General features: G+C 34.6%; 1 protein-coding gene across 1 annotated transcript; it reads left to right on the forward strand.

Moving 5' to 3' along the window:
• Positions 1-405: 405 nt before the first annotated feature.
• LOC127728958 (uncharacterized) lies at positions 406-15,931 on the forward strand. The gene is made up of 3 exons (XM_052236538.1): positions 406-1,189; positions 12,343-13,278; positions 15,927-15,931. Exons 1-3 carry the CDS (start codon positions 1,120-1,122, stop codon positions 15,929-15,931), a joined length of 1,011 nt encoding a protein of 336 aa, XP_052092498.1. The 5' UTR covers positions 406-1,119.
• Positions 15,932-18,376: the final 2,445 nt, after the last annotated feature.

Below are 18,376 nucleotides of genomic sequence, written 5' to 3' on the forward strand. Positions count from 1 at the left end.
CGTGCTTTTTACAGCGCAGTGGATAAATTCCACTGCAAACTTGTCGGTCCATATTCACATGATGTGGTTCATAAGACAGGTGCCCAGGGTTCACACAATGGGGTTGGTGACATAAATGTGACACATCCATTAAATGTTCTGACAGTTCAAAATTGTTATTGAAGATCATGTATGCAAATCTATGGCTAAGGACAGTTTTTTTCTTCTCTTCCCATGGCATTTTTACAGACAGGGTTGAATATTTTTGCCCCTTCCCTCCCAGATCACATGTCCAACAGTTGTGTGGACCATGCACTGTAATACTATTGAAAATTCTCTCTTTTTGCATGGTTTTCCACTGCTCAATATTCATTTTTGATAAACCATTCAAAATATTCAGAAAAATATTCAAATTTTTTACCTCAATGTCAAGGGTGCACGTGCAGATTCCTGTATAACAGCACTTTTGCTCAAATAACAGGATTTCAATGCATCAGTCATGTTCCACAATCATTTCTGAGTATGTTTTTAAAATTTCACTTGTTTATATTAGACGGTTACTGAAAAAAATTGAAAAAACTAAGTCCCCTATTTCTGCTGATTCTCATTACAAAAGTCTTTAAAATTGGGTAGTTCACCAGACACATTGATCATCAAAATTGAATGTCTAAAAAGGTTTAAAGTGTAATTTTTTCTCATTATTAGCTCACCGTATGCCTTACCTCATCAAACTAGCCAATAAAATTCTAAAAATATATCATTTAAATTTAAATTAAATTGATTTTATTTTGAAATTTTTGTTAAAAAATGTTAAAGTTCCAGATCTTATGCCAATTTTATTGCCAATCAACTATTTTTGTTTAAATAAAAAGTTGTTAAATGGAAAGAATAATTTATCTTGAGATTAAAATACCATATGTCACTTTAAATCCAATTAATAATCAGCTCTCAGGATGTATTTGCCTCAGCAGGTATAAATTCTAAACCATGTATCAGAACAGAGGTAGGGGTCTAATTTAAGGCTATAATTGTTAAAAAATAAAATATTGTACATATTCTAATGGTTTTTATTGGAGAGTAATAGTTTGACTACAATTTGACAAGCAGAAGAAGTCAGTTCAAGCAGTTTTAAGGGGAATAATGACTCGCAAAAGAAGTAAGTTGTCAAAAATTCATGGTTTCAAAAAGGGTTATGTCCCTTGGAATAAAGGTAAAAAAAATGAATTTATCAAAATATCTAAGAAAAATCAGTTTTGTCGGCATTCTCAAAGTGTCTTTGACCGCAGAGTAAGACAAAGTTCAAATGGTATATTGACAATTGAAAATGTTGATGGAACTCCTGTCGAACAGGTCATCCTTCGGCCAAAGCCCCAGAATCTTGATGTAGTTGACAAGTACCTTCAGCTGCTAATAACTCTTCTGATGCTTGTCCCAATAAATTGTACACTCCTAAACATGTAGAATCACTTTTCAATTCTGAAATTAGAAACCATATACTTTATAACTCAGATTGTGAAGGTGACTTAAAATTTGATGTAGAAAATGAAAAACAGTGGGGTTGCGTTTGGCGTGAAAGGCTAAAATGCCAAATATGTGATTTTGTTAGCAAATATTACAGATTGTATGATGTTGTTGAAACAAACAAAAGAGGTCCAAAGTCAGCAAAGCTGAATATTCAGATTCAGTGTGGTCTGATAACTTCCCCGATCTCAAATAAAAACTTTAGAGACATTCTTATGATTTCTAATATGGTTCCACCTTCCTCATCTGGCATGCAAAAGACTGCAAACAAAGTTGCAAAACAGGTAGAGGAATTGAATAAAGCAAGTATGCAAGACATAAGGAGAAATTTGGTTGAGGAAAATAAATTATGTGGTCTATCTAATGAAAAACTTGTAAGAGTTGAATCGGACTGTCGATATAACAACCCTCTCATAAATAGCGGCACTACACCGTTTCAAGCTGGTACTCAGGTTGTGTGCACAATGTCGGAAAATAATACTTCGACCAAACAAATTGTGTCACTATTTACGGGTAATAAACTCTGTAGTGTTGCTACTAGGTTGAGAGGGAAGGGTATTGAAATTATATGTCCAAATCATGGAGGTGTGTGCACAGCAAATATAGCTGAAGATGCCTCCATTGGTAATGAGGCAGTATACAGTAGTTCTTGTGCAACCGAGATCAGTGATTACTTGAAAATCTCCCATATAACAACTGATGGCGATAGTAAATCATATCAAGGTGTCAAACAAGTTCACGGTATCAATGTTGAAGCACTTCGTGATGTTCGACATTTATCAGCAACTATGAAACGGGCTATTACAAGGTGCACATTTAGTCCGGATCTTTTTTCTGGTGCAAAGAAGGCCAATCTCAAGAATAGATTTGCACTTGATATTAAAGCAAGGTGTGTTGCAGAATTAAATCAAAGCTTTACTGTGCATCAGGGTGAACTGTATAAAGTTAAGCAGCACATGCCCGAAGTAATTAAAACTATAATAATGTGCTACAAAGGTTATTGTGGATCCTCTTGTAAGGTTAACTCCTATGTGTGTGCTGGTTTGCCTTCAAATCATTGGATAAAAATTTTTATTCCAAACGGTAGCACATGTAGAATGACATGTGATGATGAAGTCAAAGTTGAAAACTGTATAAGAATTTTACTCGGTACCAATAGTTTAAATATTGTACGGTTTCTTACCTCGACACAAAAAAGTGAAGCATTCAATCGTGCACTAAGTCGTTGCAATCCGAAGAATGTGACTTTTTCCAGAAATTTCCCAGGACGTGCACATGCTGCAGTTCACATGAGAAATCATAGATTTGCAAATTCTCTTCTCCTGCTCACTGAAGAGCTTGGTGTTAAAATCACAGCACCAAAAGTACTCATGAATCTGAAACAGAGAGATAGGCATGAATTATACATGTACAAATATCGACGCAGTCATGTTGCAAAGTTGAAACGTGCGATCAGTCGAAACAGAAAGTATCGTTTGCATGCTTCGATACATTATTCGCAGCCTGTATTTTATCGCAAAGGCATGGCTGATCCAAATTATGATAAAAATTGTATGAAAAGAATGTGTGTTACCCATGACAAGTCATATCCAAAGCGACAACCCAGAAAGCATTAATTTTCAGCATGCCCTGTTTGATTGTATAAAATTACTTGTAAATATTGAATATTCTGTATATGGATTGTTAATTTTACTTTTATTTCTACCTTTACAGATTTTATAACATGCAGTCTTTGTACGGTTCGTGCTTTTTACAGCGCAGTGGATAAATTCCACTGCAAACTTGTCGGTCCATATTCACATGATGTGGTTCATAAGACAGGTGCCCAGGGTTCACACAATGGGGTTGGTGACATAAATGTGACACATCCATTAAATGTTCTGACAGTTCAAAATTGTTATTGAAGATCATGTATGCAAATCTATGGCTAAGGACAGTTTTTTTCTTCTCTTCCCATGGCATTTTTACAGACAGGGTTGAATATTTTTGCCCCTTCCCTCCCAGATCACAGGTCCAACAGTTGTGTGGACCATGCACTGTAATACTATTGAAAATTCTCTCTTTTTGCATGGTTTTCCACTGCTCAATATTCATTTTTGATAAATCATTCAAAATATTCAGAAAAATATTCAAATTTTTTACCTCAATGTCAAGGGTGCACGTGCAGATTCCTGTATTAGAAATAAAACCACTAATTAATGGTCCCATTGCTTTCTATGTTAAATTCCTTAATTTCAAGCTTTCACAGCTCTTTCGTTTTAAGTTCAAATAAAGTGACACTCATTCCATGTCAAAACAATACTTTCTGGTTACCCTTGCTGGAAAAATCATCATACCTTTAATTGCATATAAGACCGCACTGGTTCCCGGAAGTTCGGAAGTACAAAAACAGGTACTTCAGATCTGAGAATCAGGCAATAAATGCCCTCCTGTTTCAATTTCATAAAACTTTTTTATTATTTGATATAATCATTCCACAAAGGTTCTACAATGGTCCACAGTCATTCAGCTTTCATTTGATACCAAAATTACCCAGATATTTTACAAATTTTAAAAGTTACAGCTATGCGTAGGAACTATTTTGTTTGAAATATGTACTACTTTCTTGTATGTTCTTTCAGACCGGGCCCGAATTAGTGGTTCTATACCTATAACAGCACTTTTGCTCAAATAACAGGATTTCAATGCATCAGTCATGTTCCACAATCATTTCTGAGTATGTTTTTAAAATTTCACTTGTTTATATTAGACGGTTACTGAAAAAAATTGAAAAAACTAAGTCCCCTATTTCTGCTGATTCTCATTACAAAAGTCTTTAAAATTTGGTAGTTCACCAGACACATTGATCATCAAAATTGAATGTCTAAAAAGGTTTAAAGTGTAATTTTTTCTCATTATTAGCTCACCGTATGCCTTACCTCATCAAACTAGCCAATAAAATTCTAAAAATATATCATTTAAATTTAAATTAAATTGATTTTATTTTGAAATTTTTGTTAAAAAATGTTAAAGTTCCAGATCTTATGCCAATTTTATTGCCAATCAACTATTTTTGTTAAAATAAAAAGTTGTTAAATGGAAAGAATAATTTATCTTGAGATTAAAATACCATATGTCACTTTAAATCCAATTAATAATCAGCTCTCAGGATGTATTTGCCTCAGCAGGTATAAATTCTAAACCATGTATCAGAACAGAGGTAGGGGTCTAATTTAAGGCTATAATTGTTAAAAAATAAAATATTGTACATATTCTAATGGTTTTTATTGGAGAGTAATAGTTTGACTACAATTTGACAAGCAGAAGAAGTCAGTTCAAGCAGTTTTAAGGGGAATAATGACTCGCAAAAGAAGTAAGTTGTCAAAAATTCATGGTTTCAAAAAGGGTTATGTCCCTTGGAATAAAGGTAAAAAAATTGAATTTATCAAAATATCTAAGAAAAATCAGTTTTGTCGGCATTCTCAAAGTGTCTTTGACCGCAGAGTAAGACAAAGTTCAAATGGTATATTGACAATTGAAAATGTTGATGGAACTCCTGTCGAACAGGTCATCCTTCGGCCAAAGCCCCAGAATCTTGATGTAGTTGACAAGTACCTTCAGGCTGCTAATAACTCTTCTGATGCTTGTCCCAATAAATTGTACACTCCTAACAATGTAGAATCACTTTTCAATTCTGAAATTAGAAACCATATACTTTATAACTCAGATTGTGAAGGTGACTTAAAATTTGATGTAGAAAATGAAAAACAGTGGGGTTGCGTTTGGCGTGAAAGGCTAAAATGCCAAATATGTGATTTTGTTAGCAAATATTACAGATTGTATGATGTTGTTGAAACAAACAAAAGAGGTCCAAAGTCAGCAAAGCTGAATATTCAGATTCAGTGTGGTCTGATAACTTCCCCGATCTCAAATAAAAACTTTAGAGACATTCTTATGATTTCTAATATGGTTCCACCTTCCTCATCTGGCATGCAAAAGACTGCAAACAAAGTTGCAAAACAGGTAGAGGAATTGAATAAAGCAAGTATGCAAGACATAAGGAGAAATTTGGTTGAGGAAAATAAATTATGTGGTCTATCTAATGAAAAACTTGTAAGAGTTGAATCGGACTGTCGATATAACAACCCTCTCATAAATAGCGGCACTACACCGTTTCAAGCTGGTACTCAGGTTGTGTGCACAATGTCGGAAAATAATACTTCGACCAAACAAATTGTGTCACTATTTACGGGTAATAAACTCTGTAGTGTTGCTACTAGGTTGAGAGGGAAGGGTATTGAAATTATATGTCCAAATCATGGAGGTGTGTGCACAGCAAATATAGCTGAAGATGCCTCCAATGGTAATGAGGCAGTATACAGTAGTTCTTGTGCAACCGAGATCAGTGATTACTTGAAAATCTCCCATATAACAACTGATGGCGATAGTAAATCATATCAAGGTGTCAAACAAGTTCACGGTATCAATGTTGAAGCACTTCGTGATGTTCGACATTTATCAGCAACTATGAAACGGGCTATTACAAGGTGCACATTTAGTCCGGATCTTTTTTCTGGTGCAAAGAAGGCCAATCTCAAGAATAGATTTGCACTTGATATTAAAGCAAGGTGTGTTGCAGAATTAAATCAAAGCTTTACTGTGCATCAGGGTGAACTGTATAAAGTTAAGCAGCACATGCCTGAAGTAATTAAAACTATAATAATGTGCTACAAAGGTTATTGTGGATCCTCTTGTAAGGTTAACTCCTATGTGTGTGCTGGTTTGCCTTCAAATCATTGGATAAAGAATTTTATTCCAAACGGTAGCACATGTAGAATGACATGTGATGATGAAGTCAAAGTTGAAAACTGTATAAGAATTTTACTCGGTACCAATAGTTTAAATATTGTACGGTTTCTTACCTCGACACAAAAAAGTGAAGCATTCAATCGTGCACTAAGTCGTTGCAATCCGAAGAATGTGACTTTTTCCAGAAATTTCCCAGGACGTGCACATGCTGCAGTTCACATGAGAAATCATAGATTTGCAAATTCTCTTCTCCTGCTCACTGAAGAGCTTGGTGTTAAAATCACAGCACCAAAAGTACTCATGAATCTGAAACAGAGAGATAGGTATGAATTATACATGTACAAATATCGACGCAGTCATGTTGCAAAGCTGAAACGTGCGATCAGTCGAAACAGAAAGTATCGTTTGCATGCTTCGATACATTATTCGCAGCCTGTATTTTATCGCAAAGGCATGGCTGATCCAAATTATGATAAAAATTGTATGAAAAGAATGTGTGTTACCCATGACAAGTCATATCCAAAGCGACAACCCAGAAAGCATTAATTTTCAGCATGCCCTGTTTGATTGTATAAAATTACTTGTAAATATTGAATATTCTGTATATGGATTGTTAATTTTACTTTTATTTCTACCTTTACAGATTTTATAACATGCAGTCTTTGTACGGTTCGTGCTTTTTACAGCGCAGTGGATAAATTCCACTGCAAACTTGTCGGTCCATATTCACATGATGTGGTTCATAAGACAGGTGCCCAGGGTTCACACAATGGGGTTGGTGACATAAATGTGACACATCCATTAAATGTTCTGACAGTTCAAAATTGTTATTGAAGATCATGTATGCAAATCTATGGCTAAGGACAGTTTTTTTCTTCTCTTCCCATGGCATTTTTACAGACAGGGTTGAATATTTTTGCCCCTTCCCTCCCAGATCACAGGTCCAACAGTTGTGTGGACCATGCACTGTAATACTATTGAAAATTCTCTCTTTTTGCATGGTTTTCCACTGCTCAATATTCATTTTTGATAAATCATTCAAAATATTCAGAAAAATATTCAAATTTTTTACCTCAATGTCAAGGGTGCACGTGCAGATTCCTGTATTAGAAATAAAACCACTAATTAATGGTCCCATTGCTTTCTATGTTAAATTCCTTAATTTCAAGCTTTCACAGCTCTTTCGTTTTAAGTTCAAATAAAGTGACACTCATTCCATGTCAAAACAATACTTTCTGGTTACCCTTGCTGGAAAAATCATCATACCTTTAATTGCATATAAGACCGCACTGGTTCCCGGAAGTTCGGAAGTACAAAAACAGGTACTTCAGATCTGAGAATCAGGCAATAAATGCCCTCCTGTTTCAATTTCATAAAACTTTTTTATTATTTGATATAATCATTCCACAAAGGTTCTACAATGGTCCACAGTCATTCAGCTTTCATTTGATACCAAAATTACCCAGATATTTTACAAATTTTAAAAGTTACAGCTATGCGTAGGAACTTTTTTGTTTGAAATATGTACTACTTTCTTGTATGTTCTTTCAGACCGGGCCCGAATTAGTGGTTCTATACCTATAACAGCACTTTTGCTCAAATAACAGGATTTCAATGCATCAGTCATGTTCCACAATCATTTCTGAGTATGTTTTTAAAATTTCACTTGTTTATATTAGACGGTTACTGAAAAAAATTGAAAAAACTAAGTCCCCTATTTCTGCTGATTCTCATTACAAAAGTCTTTAAAATTTGGTAGTTCACCAGACACATTGATCATCAAAATTGAATGTCTAAAAAGGTTTAAAGTGTAATTTTTTCTCATTATTAGCTCACCGTATGCCTTACCTCATCAAACTAGCCAATAAAATTCTAAAAATATATCATTTAAATTTAAATTAAATTGATTTTATTTTGAAATTTTTGTTAAAAAATGTTAAAGTTCCAGATCTTATGCCAATTTTATTGCCAATCAACTATTTTTGTTAAAATAAAAAGTTGTTAAATGGAAAGAATAATTTATCTTGAGATTAAAATACCATATGTCACTTTAAATCCAATTAATAATCAGCTCTCAGGATGTATTTGCCTCAGCAGGTATAAATTCTAAACCATGTATCAGAACAGAGGTAGGGGTCTAATTTAAGGCTATAATTGTTAAAAAATAAAATATTGTACATATTCTAATGGTTTTTATTGGAGAGTAATAGTTTGACTACAATTTGACAAGCAGAAGAAGTCAGTTCAAGCAGTTTTAAGGGGAATAATGACTCGCAAAAGAAGTAAGTTGTCAAAAATTCATGGTTTCAAAAAGGGTTATGTCCCTTGGAATAAAGGTAAAAAAATTGAATTTATCAAAATATCTAAGAAAAATCAGTTTTGTCGGCATTCTCAAAGTGTCTTTGACCGCAGAGTAAGACAAAGTTCAAATGGTATATTGACAATTGAAAATGTTGATGGAACTCCTGTCGAACAGGTCATCCTTCGGCCAAAGCCCCAGAATCTTGATGTAGTTGACAAGTACCTTCAGGCTGCTAATAACTCTTCTGATGCTTGTCCCAATAAATTGTACACTCCTAACCATGTAGAATCACTTTTCAATTCTGAAATTAGAAACCATATACTTTATAACTCAGATTGTGAAGGTGACTTAAAATTTGATGTAGAAAATGAAAAACAGTGGGGTTGCGTTTGGCGTGAAAGGCTAAAATGCCAAATATGTGATTTTGTTAGCAAATATTACAGATTGTATGATGTTGTTGAAACAAACAAAAGAGGTCCAAAGTCAGCAAAGCTGAATATTCAGATTCAGTGTGGTCTGATAACTTCCCCGATCTCAAATAAAAACTTTAGAGACATTCTTATGATTTCTAATATGGTTCCACCTTCCTCATCTGGCATGCAAAAGACTGCAAACAAAGTTGCAAAACAGGTAGAGGAATTGAATAAAGCAAGTATGCAAGACATAAGGAGAAATTTGGTTGAGGAAAATAAATTATGTGGTCTATCTAATGAAAAACTTGTAAGAGTTGAATCGGACTGTCGATATAACAACCCTCTCATAAATAGCGGCACTACACCGTTTCAAGCTGGTACTCAGGTTGTGTGCACAATGTCGGAAAATAATACTTCGACCAAACAAATTGTGTCACTATTTACGGGTAATAAACTCTGTAGTGTTGCTACTAGGTTGAGAGGGAAGGGTATTGAAATTATATGTCCAAATCATGGAGGTGTGTGCACAGCAAATATAGCTGAAGATGCCTCCAATGGTAATGAGGCAGTATACAGTAGTTCTTGTGCAACCGAGATCAGTGATTACTTGAAAATCTCCCATATAACAACTGATGGCGATAGTAAATCATATCAAGGTGTCAAACAAGTTCACGGTATCAATGTTGAAGCACTTCGTGATGTTCGACATTTATCAGCAACTATGAAACGGGCTATTACAAGGTGCACATTTAGTCCGGATCTTTTTTCTGGTGCAAAGAAGGCCAATCTCAAGAATAGATTTGCACTTGATATTAAAGCAAGGTGTGTTGCAGAATTAAATCAAAGCTTTACTGTGCATCAGGGTGAACTGTATAAAGTTAAGCAGCACATGCCTGAAGTAATTAAAACTATAATAATGTGCTACAAAGGTTATTGTGGATCCTCTTGTAAGGTTAACTCCTATGTGTGTGCTGGTTTGCCTTCAAATCATTGGATAAAGAATTTTATTCCAAACGGTAGCACATGTAGAATGACATGTGATGATGAAGTCAAAGTTGAAAACTGTATAAGAATTTTACTCGGTACCAATAGTTTAAATATTGTACGGTTTCTTACCTCGACACAAAAAAGTGAAGCATTCAATCGTGCACTAAGTCGTTGCAATCCGAAGAATGTGACTTTTTCCAGAAATTTCCCAGGACGTGCACATGCTGCAGTTCACATGAGAAATCATAGATTTGCAAATTCTCTTCTCCTGCTCACTGAAGAGCTTGGTGTTAAAATCACAGCACCAAAAGTACTCATGAATCTGAAACAGAGAGATAGGTATGAATTATACATGTACAAATATCGACGCAGTCATGTTGCAAAGCTGAAACGTGCGATCAGTCGAAACAGAAAGTATCGTTTGCATGCTTCGATACATTATTCGCAGCCTGTATTTTATCGCAAAGGCATGGCTGATCCAAATTATGATAAAAATTGTATGAAAAGAATGTGTGTTACCCATGACAAGTCATATCCAAAGCGACAACCCAGAAAGCATTAATTTTCAGCATGCCCTGTTTGATTGTATAAAATTACTTGTAAATATTGAATATTCTGTATATGGATTGTTAATTTTACTTTTATTTCTACCTTTACAGATTTTATAACATGCAGTCTTTGTACGGTTCGTGCTTTTTACAGCGCAGTGGATAAATTCCACTGCAAACTTGTCGGTCCATATTCACATGATGTGGTTCATAAGACAGGTGCCCAGGGTTCACACAATGGGGTTGGTGACATAAATGTGACACATCCATTAAATGTTCTGACAGTTCAAAATTGTTATTGAAGATCATGTATGCAAATCTATGGCTAAGGACAGTTTTTTTCTTCTCTTCCCATGGCATTTTTACAGACAGGGTTGAATATTTTTGCCCCTTCCCTCCCAGATCACAGGTCCAACAGTTGTGTGGACCATGCACTGTAATACTATTGAAAATTCTCTCTTTTTGCATGGTTTTCCACTGCTCAATATTCATTTTTGATAAATCATTCAAAATATTCAGAAAAATATTCAAATTTTTTACCTCAATGTCAAGGGTGCACGTGCAGATTCCTGTATTAGAAATAAAACCACTAATTAATGGTCCCATTGCTTTCTATGTTAAATTCCTTAATTTCAAGCTTTCACAGCTCTTTCGTTTTAAGTTCAAATAAAGTGACACTCATTCCATGTCAAAACAATACTTTCTGGTTACCCTTGCTGGAAAAATCATCATACCTTTAATTTCATATAAGACCGCACTGGTTCCCGGAAGTTCGGAAGTACAAAAACAGGTACTTCAGATCTGAGAATCAGGCAATAAATGCCCTCCTGTTTCAATTTCATAAAACTTTTTTATTATTTGATATAATCATTCCACAAAGGTTCTACAATGGTCCACAGTCATTCAGCTTTCATTTGATACCAAAATTACCCAGATATTTTACAAATTTTAAAAGTTACAGCTATGCGTAGGAACTTTTTTGTTTGAAATATGTACTACTTTCTTGTATGTTCTTTCAGACCGGGCCCGAATTAGTGGTTCTATACCTATAACAGCACTTTTGCTCAAATAACAGGATTTCAATGCATCAGTCATGTTCCACAATCATTTCTGAGTATGTTTTTAAAATTTCACTTGTTTATATTAGACGGTTACTGAAAAAAATTGAAAAAACTAAGTCCCCTATTTCTGCTGATTCTCATTACAAAAGTCTTTAAAATTTGGTAGTTCACCAGACACATTGATCATCAAAATTGAATGTCTAAAAAGGTTTAAAGTGTAATTTTTTCTCATTATTAGCTCACCGTATGCCTTACCTCATCAAACTAGCCAATAAAATTCTAAAAATATATCATTTAAATTTAAATTAAATTGATTTTATTTTGAAATTTTTGTTAAAAAATGTTAAAGTTCCAGATCTTATGCCAATTTTATTGCCAATCAACTATTTTTGTTTAAATAAAAAGTTGTTAAATGGAAAGAATAATTTATCTTGAGATTAAAATACCATATGTCACTTTAAATCCAATTAATAATCAGCTCTCAGGATGTATTTGCCTCAGCAGGTATAAATTCTAAACCATGTATCAGAACAGAGGTAGGGGTCTAATTTAAGGCTATAATTGTTAAAAAATAAAATATTGTACATATTCTAATGGTTTTTATTGGAGAGTAATAGTTTGACTACAATTTGACAAGCAGAAGAAGTCAGTTCAAGCAGTTTTAAGGGGAATAATGACTCGCAAAAGAAGTAAGTTGTCAAAAATTCATGGTTTCAAAAATGGTTATGTCCCTTGGAATAAAGGTAAAAAAATTGAATTTATCAAAATATCTAAGAAAAATCAGTTTTGTCGGCATTCTCAAAGTGTCTTTGACCGCAGAGTAAGACAAAGTTCAAATGGTATATTGACAATTGAAAATGTTGATGGAACTCCTGTCGAACAGGTCATCCTTCGGCCAAAGCCCCAGAATCTTGATGTAGTTGACAAGTACCTTCAGGCTGCTAATAACTCTTCTGATGCTTGTCCCAATAAATTGTACACTCCTAAACATGTAGAATCACTTTTCAATTCTGAAATTAGAAACCATATACTTTATAACTCAGATTGTGAAGGTGACTTAAAATTTGATGTAGAAAATGAAAAACAGTGGGGTTGCGTTTGGCGTGAAAGGCTAAAATGCCAAATATGTGATTTTGTTAGCAAATATTACAGATTGTATGATGTTGTTGAAACAAACAAAAGAGGTCCAAAGTCAGCAAAGCTGAATATTCAGATTCAGTGTGGTCTGATAACTTCCCCGATCTCAAATAAAAACTTTAGAGACATTCTTATGATTTCTAATATGGTTCCACCTTCCTCATCTGGCATGCAAAAGACTGCAAACAAAGTTGCAAAACAGGTAGAGGAATTGAATAAAGCAAGTATGCAAGACATAAGGAGAAATTTGGTTGAGGAAAATAAATTATGTGGTCTATCTAATGAAAAACTTGTAAGAGTTGAATCGGACTGTCGATATAACAACCCTCTCATAAATAGCGGCACTACACCGTTTCAAGCTGGTACTCAGGTTGTGTGCACAATGTCGGAAAATAATACTTCGACCAAACAAATTGTGTCACTATTTACGGGTAATAAACTCTGTAGTGTTGCTACTAGGTTGAGAGGGAAGGGTATTGAAATTATATGTCCAAATCATGGAGGTGTGTGCACAGCAAATATAGCTGAAGATGCCTCCATTGGTAATGAGGCAGTATACAGTAGTTCTTGTGCAACCGAGATCAGTGATTACTTGAAAATCTCCCATATAACAACTGATGGCGATAGTAAATCATATCAAGGTGTCAAACAAGTTCACGGTATCAATGTTGAAGCACTTCGTGATGTTCGACATTTATCAGCAACTATGAAACGGGCTATTACAAGGTGCACATTTAGTCCGGATCTTTTTTCTGGTGCAAAGAAGGCCAATCTCAAGAATAGATTTGCACTTGATATTAAAGCAAGGTGTGTTGCAGAATTAAATCAAAGCTTTACTGTGCATCAGGGTGAACTGTATAAAGTTAAGCAGCACATGCCTGAAGTAATTAAAACTATAATAATGTGCTACAAAGGTTATTGTGGATCCTCTTGTAAGGTTAACTCCTATGTGTGTGCTGGTTTGCCTTCAAATCATTGGATAAAGAATTTTATTCCAAACGGTAGCACATGTAGAATGACATGTGATGATGAAGTCAAAGTTGAAAACTGTATAAGAATTTTACTCGGTACCAATAGTTTAAATATTGTACGGTTTCTTACCTCGACACAAAAAAGTGAAGCATTCAATCGTGCACTAAGTCGTTGCAATCCGAAGAATGTGACTTTTTCCAGAAATTTCCCAGGACGTGCACATGCTGCAGTTCACATGAGAAATCATAGATTTGCAAATTCTCTTCTCCTGCTCACTGAAGAGTTTGGTGTTAAAATCACAGCACCAAAAGTACTCATGAATCTGAAACAGAGAGATAGGCATGAATTATACATGTACAAATATCGACGCAGTCATGTTGCAAAGTTGAAACGTGCGATCAGTCGAAACAGAAAGTATCGTTTGCATGCTTCGATACATTATTCGCAGCCTGTATTTTATCGCAAAGGCATGGCTGATCCAAATTATGATAAAAATTGTATGAAAAGAATGTGTGTTACCCATGACAAGTCATATCCAAAGCGACAACCCAGAAAGCATTAATTTTCAGCATGCCCTGTTTGATTGTATAAAATTACTTGTAAATATTGAATATTCTGTATATGGATTGTTAATTTTACTTTTATTTCTACCTTTACAGATTTTATAACATGCAGTCTTTGTACGGTTCGTGCTTTTTACAGCGCAGTGGATAAATTCCACTGCAAACTTGTCGGTCCATATTCACATGATGTGGTTCATAAGACAGGTGCCCAGGGTTCACACAATGGGGTTGGTGACATAAATGTGACACATCCATTAAATGTTCTGACAGTTCAAAATTGTTATTGAAGATCATGTATGCAAATCTATGGCTATGGACAGTTTTTTTCTTCTCTTCCCATGGCATTTTTACAGACAGGGTTGAATATTTTTGCCCCTTCCCTCCCAGATCACAGGTCCAACAGTTGTGTGGACCATGCACTGTAATACTATTGAAAATTCTCTCTTTTTGCATGGTTTTCCACTGCTCAATATTCATTTTTGATAAATCATTCAAAATATTCAGAAAAATATTCAAATTTTTTACCTCAATGTCAAGGGTGCACGTGCAGATTCCTGTAATAGGAATAAAACCACTAATTAATGGTCCCATTGCTTTCTATGTTAAATTCCTTAATTTCAAGCTTTCACAGCTCTTTCGTTTTAAGTTCAAATAAAGTGACACTCATTCCATGTCAAAACAATACTTTCTGGTTACCCTTGCTGGAAAAATCATCATACCTTTAATTGCATATAAGACCGCACTGGTTCCCGGAAGTTTGGAAGTACAAAAACAGGTACTTCAGATCTGAGAATCAGGCAATAAATGCCCTCCTGTTTCAATTTCATAAAACTTTTTTATTATTTGATATAATCATTCCACAAAGGTTCTACAATGGTCCACAGTCATTCAGCTTTCATTTGATACCAAAATTACCCAGATATTTTACAAATTTTAAAAGTTACAGCTATGCGTAGGAACTATTTTGTTTGAAATATGTACTACTTTCTTGTATGTTCTTTCAGACCGGGCCCGAATTAGTGGTTCTATACCTATAACAGCACTTTTGCTCAAATAACAGGATTTCAATGCATCAGTCATGTTCCACAATCATTTCTGAGTATGTTTTTAAAATTTCACTTGTTTATATTAGACGGTTACTGAAAAAAATTGAAAAAACTAAGTCCCCTATTTCTGCTGATTCTCATTACAAAAGTCTTTAAAATTTGGTAGTTCACCAGACACATTGATCATCAAAATTGAATGTCTAAAAAGGTTTAAAGTGTAATTTTTTCTCATTATTAGCTCACCGTATGCCTTACCTCATCAAACTAGCCAATAAAATTCTAAAAATATATCATTTAAATTTAAATTAAATTGATTTTATTTTGAAATTTTTGTTAAAAAATGTTAAAGTTCCAGATCTTATGCCAATTTTATTGCCAATCAACTATTTTTGTTTAAATAAAAAGTTGTTAAATGGAAAGAATAATTTATCTTGAGATTAAAATACCATATGTCACTTTAAATCCAATTAATAATCAGCTCTCAGGATGTATTTGCCTCAGCAGGTATAAATTCTAAACCATGTATCAGAACAGAGGTAGGGGTCTAATTAAAGGCTATAATTGTTAAAAAATAAAATATTGTACATATTCTAATGGTTTTTATTGGAGAGTAATAGTTTGACTACAATTTGACAAGCAGAAGAAGTCAGTTCAAGCAGTTTTAAGGGGAATAATGACTCGCAAAAGAAGTAAGTTGTCAAAAATTCATGGTTTCAAAAAGGGTTATGTCCCTTGGAATAAAGGTAAAAAAATTGAATTTATCAAAATATCTAAGAAAAATCAGTTTTGTCGGCATTCTCAAAGTGTCTTTGACCGCAGAGTAAGACAAAGTTCAAATGGTATATTGACAATTGAAAATGTTGATGGAACTCCTGTCGAACAGGTCATCCTTCGGCCAAAGCCCCAGAATCTTGATGTAGTTGACAAGTACCTTCAGGCTGCTAATAACTCTTCTGATGCTTGTCCCAATAAATTGTACACTCCTAAACATGTAGAATCACTTTTCAATTCTGAAATTAGAAACCATATACTTTATAACTCAGATTGTGAAGGTGACTTAAAATTTGATGTAGAAAATGAAAAACAGTGGGGTTGCGTTTGGCGTGAAAGGCTAAAATGCCAAATATGTGATTTTGTTAGCAAATATTACAGATTGTATGATGTTGTTGAAACAAACAAAAGAGGTCCAAAGTCAGCAAAGCTGAATATTCAGATTCAGTGTGGTCTGATAACTTCCCCGATCTCAAATAAAAACTTTAGAGACATTCTTATGATTTCTAATATGGTTCCACCTTCCTCATCTGGCATGCAAAAGACTGCAAACAAAGTTGCAAAACAGGTAGAGGAATTGAATAAAGCAAGTATGCAAGACAAAAGGAGAAATTTGGTTGAGGAAAATAAATTATGTGGTCTATCTAATGAAAAACTTGTAAGAGTTGAATCGGACTGTCGATATAACAACCCTCTCATAAATAGCGGCACTACACCGTTTCAAGCTGGTACTCAGGTTGTGTGCACAATGTCGGAAAATAATACTTCGACCAAACAAATTGTGTCACTATTTACGGGTAATAAACTCTGTAGTGTTGCTACTAGGTTGAGAGGGAAGGGTATTGAAATTATATGTCCAAATCATGGAGGTGTGTGCACAGCAAATATAGCTGAAGATGCCTCCATTGGTAATGAGGCAGTATACAGTAGTTCTTGTGCAACCGAGATCAGTGATTACTTGAAAATCTCCCATATAACAACTGATGGCGATAGTAAATCATATCAAGGTGTCAAACAAGTTCACGGTATCAATGTTGAAGCACTTCGTGATGTTCGACATTTATCAGCAACTATGAAACGGGCTATTACAAGGTGCACATTTAGTCCGGATCTTTTTTCTGGTGCAAAGAAGGCCAATCTCAAGAATAGATTTGCACTTGATATTAAAGCAAGGTGTGTTGCAGAATTAAATCAAAGCTTTACTGTGCATCAGGGTGAACTGTATAAAGTTAAGCAGCACATGCCTGAAGTAATTAAAACTATAATAATGTGCTACAAAGGTTATTGTGGATCCTCTTGTAAGGTTAACTCCTATGTGTGTGCTGGTTTGCCTTCAAATCATTGGATAAAGAATTTTATTCCAAACGGTAGCACATGTAGAATGACATGTGATGATGAAGTCAAAGTTGAAAACTGTATAAGAATTTTACTCGGTACCAATAGTTTAAATATTGTACGGTTTCTTACCTCGACACAAAAAAGTGAAGCATTCAATCGTGCACTAAGTCGTTGCAATCCGAAGAATGTGACTTTTTCCAGAAATTTCCCAGGACGTGCACATGCTGCAGTTCACATGAGAAATCATAGATTTGCAAATTCTCTTCTCCTGCTCACTGAAGAGCTTGGTGTTAAAATCACAGCACCAAAAGTACTCATGAATCTGAAACAGAGAGATAGGCATGAATTATACATGTACAAATATCGACGCAGTCATGTTGCAAAGTTGAAACGTGCGATCAGTCGAAACAGAAAGTATCGTTTGCATGCTTCGATACATTATTCGCAGCCTGTATTTTATCGCAAAGGCATGGCTGATCCAAATTATGATAAAAATTGTATGAAAAGAATGTGTGTTACCCATGACAAGTCATATCCAAAGCGACAACCCAGAAAGCATTAATTTTCAGCATGCCCTGTTTGATTGTATAAAATTACTTGTAAATATTGAATATTCTGTATATGGATTGTTAATTTTACTTTTATTTCTACCTTTACAGATTTTATAACATGCAGTCTTTGTACGGTTCGTGCTTTTTACAGCGCAGTGGATAAATTCCACTGCAAACTTGTCGGTCCATATTCACATGATGTGGTTCATAAGACAGGTGCCCAGGGTTCACACAATGGGGTTGGTGACATAAATGTGACACATCCATTAAATGTTCTGACAGTTCAAAATTGTTATTGAAGATCATGTATGCAAATCTATGGCTATGGACAGTTTTTTTCTTCTCTTCCCATGGCATTTTTACAGACAGGGTTGAATATTTTTGCCCCTTCCCTCCCAG

This window comes from Mytilus californianus, unplaced genomic scaffold (assembly GCF_021869535.1).
Source record: "Mytilus californianus isolate M0D057914Y unplaced genomic scaffold, xbMytCali1.0.p SCAF_2, whole genome shotgun sequence".
Classification (NCBI taxonomy): domain Eukaryota; kingdom Metazoa; phylum Mollusca; class Bivalvia; order Mytilida; family Mytilidae; genus Mytilus; species Mytilus californianus.

Excerpts from the sequence above, each read along its gene's own strand:
- LOC127728958 (XM_052236538.1), top strand. The coding sequence starts at position 1,120 with ATGACTCGCAAAAGAAGTAAGTTGTCAAAAATTCATGGTTTCAAAAAG. Across the intron at positions 1,190-12,342 it reads TTATGTCCCTTGGAATAAAG|GTAAAAAAATTGAATTTATC; the intron begins GTAAAAAAAATG and ends CTTGGAATAAAG.